The sequence below is a fragment of the Myotis brandtii genome, unplaced genomic scaffold, assembly GCF_000412655.1.
Source record: "Myotis brandtii unplaced genomic scaffold, ASM41265v1 scaffold279, whole genome shotgun sequence".
Taxonomy (NCBI): Eukaryota; Metazoa; Chordata; class Mammalia; order Chiroptera; family Vespertilionidae; genus Myotis; species Myotis brandtii.
The window spans coordinates 1,311,067-1,319,292 of NW_005360641.1; the positions used below are offsets into that span (position 1 = coordinate 1,311,067).

The 8,226-nt window shown below is 41.4% G+C and overlaps 1 protein-coding gene across 1 annotated transcript; it reads left to right on the plus strand.

The window, feature by feature from the left end:
- Positions 1-281: 281 nt before the first annotated feature.
- LOC102254786 (F-box only protein 31) lies at positions 282-7,389 on the plus strand. The gene is made up of 2 exons (XM_005868879.1): positions 282-1,616; positions 7,294-7,389. Exons 1-2 carry the CDS (start codon positions 282-284, stop codon positions 7,387-7,389), a joined length of 1,431 nt encoding a protein of 476 aa, XP_005868941.1.
- The last annotated feature ends 837 nt before the right edge of the window (positions 7,390-8,226 follow it).

Sequence of the window (8,226 nt, forward strand, 5' to 3'; positions counted from 1 at the left end):
TGTGAAATGCCCCCCCCCCCATAGGCATATCCCTGGAGACATATCCATACAGAAAGCAGATTAGTGACTGCCTGGGGCTAGGGCTGGAGGACAGGGAGGGGGCACTGGGAAAGAAAGGCCACTGTTAACGTGTATGGGTTTAAAGTCCTACAATTGGCTCCTCTCTGAGGGGGTGTGGCTAGGCCCTGGGGGCGTGGCTGGACTCCTGGGTGGCACAAGCCAGTTTAAAGCCTGTCGGAGGCACAGCAGCCCAGGCTGTAGTGGCTATTACACCTGGAGGCATGGAGGCCTTCTCTTGCCTCTGCGGTGTGGGCTCTTTACGGGGTTGTAGGTGTCATCAGAAGCGCCAGAGCCCAGCTGAGACAGCAGCAGCTGATGGCAACCAGGCCCCCGCAGAAAAGCAAGTCGAGGCAGATGCCACAGCTCGGCGCTGTGCGGGGAGTGGAGGAATCGCGAGCCCCATGCCGCCCCCGCACTGCTCCCTGCAGGACTTTCCCGTGGAGATGCTGGTGGAGATCTTCGCCTCGCTTCCCGGCAGCGACCTGCCCAGCCTGGCCCAGGCCTGCACCAAATTCCACCACATCCTGCACATCGACAGCATCTGGAGACGGCGCTGCCGCGAGGAGTTTGGCGAAGTCTATGCGAAGCTGTTCCCATACAGACACATTTTGGGATTGTGGCAGCTAAATTACAGCTATAGAACGCTGCTGAATGTCGTGGTGGACGGCTTATGCATTACTGGCTGGGCGTACAGGCCTTCCCTTAACACCCATGTGCGTGGCCCAATACATTTCAAGCCCTCGTTCAGAATTCGCCTGACGGAGAGGAAACCAGCCACGGTGGAGTGCATGGAAGGCCTCCACAGCAGGCCCCACCACCGCCACATGCAGACTCAGAAGGACAGGTTCACCATCCAGTGCATCAAGACAGACCACCGAAAGGATTCACCAACGCGGCCTTGGGACGAACGGGGGCGGGTGCTGGTGCAGGAGGACGGACAGCAGTATGACTGCCTGACCTACCGCCGCCTCTACCTCCCGCCACGCCACCCGGACGACCTCATCAGGCCAGGCCTCTTCCAAGGCAAATACGGCCTAATGATTGCCATGCTCAGCTTCCATGGGAAGTATGCCAGGGTCACCAATATCACGGGAGACTCCAACGGGATGTTAGAGATCCACCTCATGCGCCGCATCCAGCTGCGAGATGGCGAGATCTTCCGCAACTTCAACAAGCTCTCCCGCGTGGTCCAGGAGATTGACGAGCTGGTGATCCCGGAGCAGCGGCAAGAAGACGGGACTGAGGAAAGCCAGGGCCATGGCTGGCAGAGCCCTGCCCAGCCCAGTGTCGGGGAGGCCGGGGCTGCAGCTTCGGAGGAGCAGCCTGTCCGGTTTGTTCTGCCTGTGGGCGTGCGCTCAAGTGACCAGAACTACCCCCGCACCTGCAGGATGTGTTTCTATGGCGTGGACACTGTTACTGTTAGCTTACATGGCTTCACCTACACCTGGCGCCACCCTGGAGTCTTCATCCTGTTTGATGAGAACCACTTCGGGTTCATCTGGCTGGAGGGGAAACACTTCTTCCTGTACGTCAGAGTCCAGGACACCTTCCAGAATGTGGAGGCGCCATCCCCGCAGGCCTTCCTGGAGATGCTCAAGGACATTCAAACCGGACCCCCTGGGGGGAGCAGCTTGCATGCACTTTGAAGATTTGACCTTCTGCCCAGGTTACCCACCTTTGTTTGTTTTTTTAATCCTCACCCGAGGGTATTTTCCCATTAATGTTTAGAGAGAGTCGGGGAGAGAGGGAAAGACAGAAATAATCGATGTGAGAGAAACACATCAGTTGGTTGCCTCCTGCCCAAGCCAGGACCAGGGCCAGGCTGGGTAAGAGCTACTGAGGTAGAAATAAACCTTAAACCAGTGGTCTCAACCTTCCTAATGCTACGACCCTTTACAGTTCCTCATGCGGTGGTGACCCCCAATTTCATTGTTACCAATTGAACATAATTAAAGCATAGTGATTAATCACAAAAACAATATGTAATTATATATGTGTTTTCCGATGGTCTTTGGCGACCCCTGTGAAAGGGTCGTTCGACCCACAGGTTGAGAACCGCTGCCTTAGACCTTTCCATCCGCAGGTCCAGGCTCTATCCACTGAGCCAAACCAGCTAGGGCTGAGCATTTCTTTTTAAAAAGAAAGAAAGAAAAAGGAAAGATCCTAAAATTAGATACTGGTAATTGTTAGATTGTACAACTCTGAATATAATAAAAACCACTGAATTGTACATTTTATTTTATTTTATTTTTTTAATTAAATCTTTATTGTTCAGATAAAAAAAAGAAATTTATATGTTAAAATCGGAATCTCTAGTATCTCAGAATGTGACAGTATTTGGAAATAGGATCTTTAAAGAGGTAATTGAGGTAATATGAGGGGGTCTTTTGTGGGGCTTAATCCAATATGTCTTGTGCCTTTAAGAAAATGTGAGACACACCAGACATGGGTACACAGAGAGGAAAGACCATGTGAGGACATACCAAGTAGGTGGTCATCTGAAAGCCAAAAAGAGAGGTCTCAGAAGATAGCAAACCTGCTGACATCGTGATCTCCAACTTCCAGCTAGCAGAACTGTGAGAAAATAAATCTCAGTTTTGTAAGCTACACAGTTTGTGGTATTTTTTTATGGAAGACCTAGCAAGTTATTATAGTGACTAAATTGAAATTGTCTGAGTAGTAGAAAGTGGTAAAAAGCCACAAAACATGCAAAAATCTATTGTATGCTTTGCCCTATTTAAGATAGTGCTTCTCAGAAAATTAATGAATTATCAACTACTTTACTCTAAGTCTAAGACAAAATGCAAATTTGCTTCCCCTATGTTCAACAGTATGTCCTACCAACAAAAATTTAAAATATCAATTGTAAGTAATATATAAATTAAAGTATAGAAAAGATAACTTATATACACCCGCAGAATAAAGGTATTATTGAAAATTTGCCTTATGTGAAAAATATAGTCTATCTTTGTTTATTTATATAATGAACACTTAAAGTCATTATTTGGTAAAACATTTCTTCATGTTTATATGGTTATATTTGACTAATTAAAAAACCCTAAGTAAATACAGGATTTTAAAAGTAAACTATAATAAGTTTGAATAGTTTTGTGCATTTATAAATAACATATTTCACATAAAAATTGCCCAGTTTCATTTATTGATTACAGATAATGGAAATCCTTATTGGCTTTGCCTTGAGAGAAATTTTATTTACAATGACTTTGGTTGCAGATAAGCTTCACTTAAAATTTCAGGGCTGTCATATGTGAACGGAATGCTCTCAATCTTTATGACAGTAAACTGGGATTTAAGGATGATACATCCAATATTATTGTGAAGATTAATATAGTTAGATAGACACAGAGTTGTATAACAACTGATACGTAATCTTTAAGGCATGATTCCCAAAGATATTACATAGTGAATATCAGCCTTCTATTTAATAAGCAGTTGATTATTTTTAATTAAAAATTTTTTAATTTATTAAGCAAAACACTTCAGTCTGGTCAATTCCTCATTATTATTTAGTTGGTCCGTCATTATTCCCTAATGACATTGTAATCTATCCATAAACTCTACATGTAAAATTTTGTGTCTTCATGCCTCCGTCCTAATTCATGCCTGATATGCCCTCCTTACTTGCTTCTTTGCTTGTGAAGGATAGTAAAATATGCCACGCCCAAATATGCCTCTTTGACATAAGGATTATTTTGAGAAACTGCAAACCCAGGAGAAACTCTAAAAATAGAAGTTACCCTTATGTAAGAGAAATTTACATTAGAAAAGGGCCCTGTCCCAGGAGGAGAGCTAGTAGCAGAGATCACCTTTCTTTCCAGAGAGACTTATGTGCACAGTTGGGCAACTTTGGTTTCAACCCATGAAACAGGAGATCACCAGTTTGATTCCCAATCAGGGTACATGCCCAGGTTGGGGGCTCGATCCCAGGTAGGGTGCTTGCAGGAGGCAGCCAATCAATGTTTCTCTCTCATCAATGTTTCTATCTCTCTACCGTGCTCCCTTCCTCTCTAAAGTCAATAAAGACATATTTTAAATAAGTAAATAAAATTACTCTTCAAATAAATTTTACTAAATAGACTGTATTGGTGTTGAACTAGCTTTCTAAGGCCAACCTGGAGCTACTCCTACCCAGGGTGCCACATCAGTAAACCAAAAGTTATATAACTTCCGTGTCCCTGTAAATGCTCACCTCAACTAGAAATGCATTATATTCAGGCAGTCAGTCCCCAAACACGAAGATAATGCTGGGCCTTCTCACACTAAGCATGGTTGACTCTGTGGCCACTGCCAACCAGATATTTTCTATTTTTGTTCATTGTTTTGTATTCTTTATCCAATAAAAACTTTCTGCCTTCTGACCCATGATATAGTACTGACTCAGGGTTGTTTTATTGAGCAGGGTTATTTCTTTCCCAGGTCCTTGTCCAGATGGATTCCAAGAATGAAGCCACAAATAAAATATGGCAGGTGAAAATTACAGAAAGTTTATTGCAAGCAAACACTACCTCTAAAACCTTAATTCTAAATTCTAAGCCTTAAACTCTGACCCTCTTGGTGCAGAGGGGCAGAGGAGCCACCTAAGAAAAAGTGTCCTCTCAGTTCCTAATCCTAAGACTGTCCCTCCTGGATGGACAGAGGGGCCCCAAAGAAGGGTGATCACTGCTTTCTTTGTCTTGTGGTATTAAATAGGCTGGAAATCCTCCTTTCAACCATGAGACCTTAGCCCTGTAATCAGCTCCCATGACCCCCACATCCATACTTTTTCTTGTTTGGTCATCTGATCTGTTTAGGTTGGAGTCGCTTTTGATTGATCTTGTGGTTTTCTCCCAGTTGTGCTGGCAGAGATGTCTTATCTTATAGCTCTCCCAGCTGCTCAGGTCAGGGCTACTGTTGGTCTGACTTATGGTCACTTTAGTTGCTCAGGCCAGAGATACCCCTGTCTGTCCTTGGTTTATGACTGTTTTAATTGCTCAGGCCAGAAATATTTCTATCTGCCTGTGGCATTTCTCTATCCTCTGTACAAGTAAGATAAGCATCCCGGCGTCTTCAAGTCTCTATCTATGTATTCCTCTCCCATGGACCCTCCTCATTCCATAAACCTTCCTAATTAAGCTAGCTAGCTAACCCTTTCAGTTCTCTGAAAGACTATCCACTTCATGAAGTGTTTATACATGATGGAAGAATCACCTAAATTTTCTACTTTAATCACTTTTATTAACAATTGGTTGCAGGCTAATTGTTATATATGTCGAGTTTTCTTCATGCAACCAAAATTTTTTTAATAAATCTTTATGGTTGAAAGTATTACATATGTCCCTATTTCTCCCCCATTGCCCCTGCCTCGGCCCCCCAGGCCTTCACCACCCATTGTCTATGTCCTTGAGTTATGCATATACTCATATGAGTTCATTGCCAACCAACAATTTTGAGCACTTCCCATTTCCAGGGCACTATTACAGGTTTAAAAATCAGTGAATTAGCAATATGGCTTCCTTGTTCTCGTAGACCTTGCATCCAGACCTTGAAGATGTATAAAACACAAATAAGCAAATTAACAAAATATTTCAGATGGCTATATGTGAATAAAATAGAAAAAAATATATACAATTTAATGGGTAGTGGTAGAGGTTAGGGAGGCTTCTGAGAAAGAGCCAAACATGAATTAGAAAAGATCAAGCATTCCAGGCAGAGAGAAGAGCAATGCAAAGGCCTAATGCAAATAATCTTGACATATTCAAGGAAGAGTAAGAAAGCAATAATGCAGTCCTTATTTAAATCAAGTGCCATTCAAATATAATTGTAGGCTTTATGGTTTCTTTTCTAAAGAGGCTTACAATAACAATGGGACATGATATTGGATACTGGAGTGAAATCACTTGCATCTGTACTCAACAGACTTCAATGTGTGCTGTTGGAATTAGAGAAGACCAGTTTTCTTCACAGCCTCTATTTCTGAATCAGGGAGGTTGGAACTGAAATAGAAGCAACAAAAGACTAAACCTGACTTCTTCAAGGCAGGAATCCTATTAGGACAACATCTAAGAAATTAGTAATATACTTTACCAAGTCTGTGGATGGATATCTTATATAATAAAAGCCTAATATGCAAATTGTCCTCTTGACTGGGAATCTGGCCACACTCACTGCATCTCTGCTGTACTCAGGTGGAGGGGGCACACACAGGGGCTTGGGTGCCCAGGTACTGCCCAGGGTCCAGAGGTCTGGGACCTGCCCTTCCACGCTTGTGCTTCGATAGCCAGCCAGGCCTAAGGACCACACGCATGCATGAATTTCATGCACCGGGCCTCTACCTTTAATATAGATAGATATAGATATAGATATAGATATAGATATAGATATAGATATAGATATAGATATTACTGTTTTGTTCTTGTCTGCTTTCTATTTTATCTACATGACTGCTTTTCTATGAGTGGAGTTTTCAGTATGTCTTTTCCTCTATTCTATATTTCTCTTATCCCATGAGATATGTAATTTTTCTTCATTATTCATGATTTGTCAATTTATAAATATATCTTGTTGAAATTTTTTAGATATACACTATATTTTAGAATTGTTACACTGAGAATTGAAGAGAATACATATCTATTTTAAACAGAGAATTATGAGACTAATTTCTCTGTTCTCAAAATTATAATTTAACTAATGTATTCTAAAATGTCACTAGATTTTACTTTTTAGCTTTGTTGAATCATCAAAGTTTTTAGTAAGTTAAGTATATGGAAAAAGTGAATATATATCTATCTCTGTCAAGTCCTTTCATTTAAAATCATACAACAAATTATAAAATTACTGTAGCAAAAATATTCAACTGTCTCTTCCTAAACTCCATGGCATGACTTTTTAGCCTCACTGCTCAAATATATTTTATGGATATCTCATCTACAGTTTCTCACCTTTCCCAATTGACTGTAAGTCTGAGATTTCTCACACCGGGCAAATAAGAGTTCAGGCCATAGCACAAATAATCTGTCAATCACTTAGCCAGCAATGAGAGAAACATTGTTCTTCCTCTACAAGGAGCCAAAAAAACTGAAGCCCCTAGCAACTCCCAAGTGTAATTTATGCTATCAAAGAACATACTGAATATAATCCTTGAAAAGGAGGTGCTAGATATGTTGAGTCTTAAAAAGTATACCCTGACCCTCAAAAAACAACAATCAAATATGATTTTCTCTGATTATCTTTTAGTTTAACAACAGTAAGAACTCTGTTCACTGTTTTGACAAATATTCTGATACCCTGAATGGCAAGCTGGAACTCTCATTAAAGGTTCTTGTCCTATGAAGTTTAAAGAATAAAATTCACTGACTAAAAAATTTTAAGCAAAAGCATGGAAGTTTATTGCAAGCATATACAAACTCCCCCTGGGGAGGGATTCCCCTTTGGGGAAAATTTGATCTCCCCCCCAAATGGGAAAAACCTAGTCCAGTGAGTCTCTTTGTCTACGGGTTTATAAATGCTCATAGTTTCTTTATCTGTTCATCTCACTTTCTAATCGGACCTTTCCTTATTTTTATGTCCCCTGTCTTTTTCCTAATTGGCCACTTTCCTTTTCCCTGCATGGTATCAGTTTCAGTTTCAAAGCTCACCTGGTGCCCCCCTCTGCTTCTCCCCCATATCTTTTAACATTCTTGTAAGCAATCAGGTTGCTTGGAGTTTCTCTGCCCATCATGTATGCATCCCTTTCCCAAGAACACCCCCCCACATCACCTTTTCCCTAAAACTGCCTTTCCTATCTCTGAAATCCTCTTAATACTAAACTAGACTAAGGAGAAAGTTTCAAGGGAAAATTGGAGGTCTATCAAACCCACATCAGCCTAGCTTGATTCTAAAATTGTTATTATTATTAATAAAGTTTATCTAGCTTATCACATGAGACATTTTCAACCTCCACATTGTTTTAAACTTTCATGATGAAATGTATAGGGGTAGGTCTTATGCATTACAAGTATATAATGCAAATTATTTTTCAACATTAGCAGGAATCACATGAAGCATCCTGGAGAATATGGAATAATGGGCTAGTAATGTTCCCCTGATATCCTGTGGAGAAATATGCTTTTATCCAAGGTGCAGCTGAATCAATCTGGGTTGTGTCTTAAAAGGAAAAAAATAACATGT

Bases quoted from the DNA above. Each gene is read 5' to 3' on its own strand.
- LOC102254786 (XM_005868879.1), top strand. From the start codon at position 282: ATGGAGGCCTTCTCTTGCCTCTGCGGTGTGGGCTCTTTACGGGGTTGT. The intron at 1,617-7,293 runs GTGGAGGCGCCA...ATTATCTTTTAG, and splicing joins TCCAGGACACCTTCCAGAAT to TTTAACAACAGTAAGAACTC.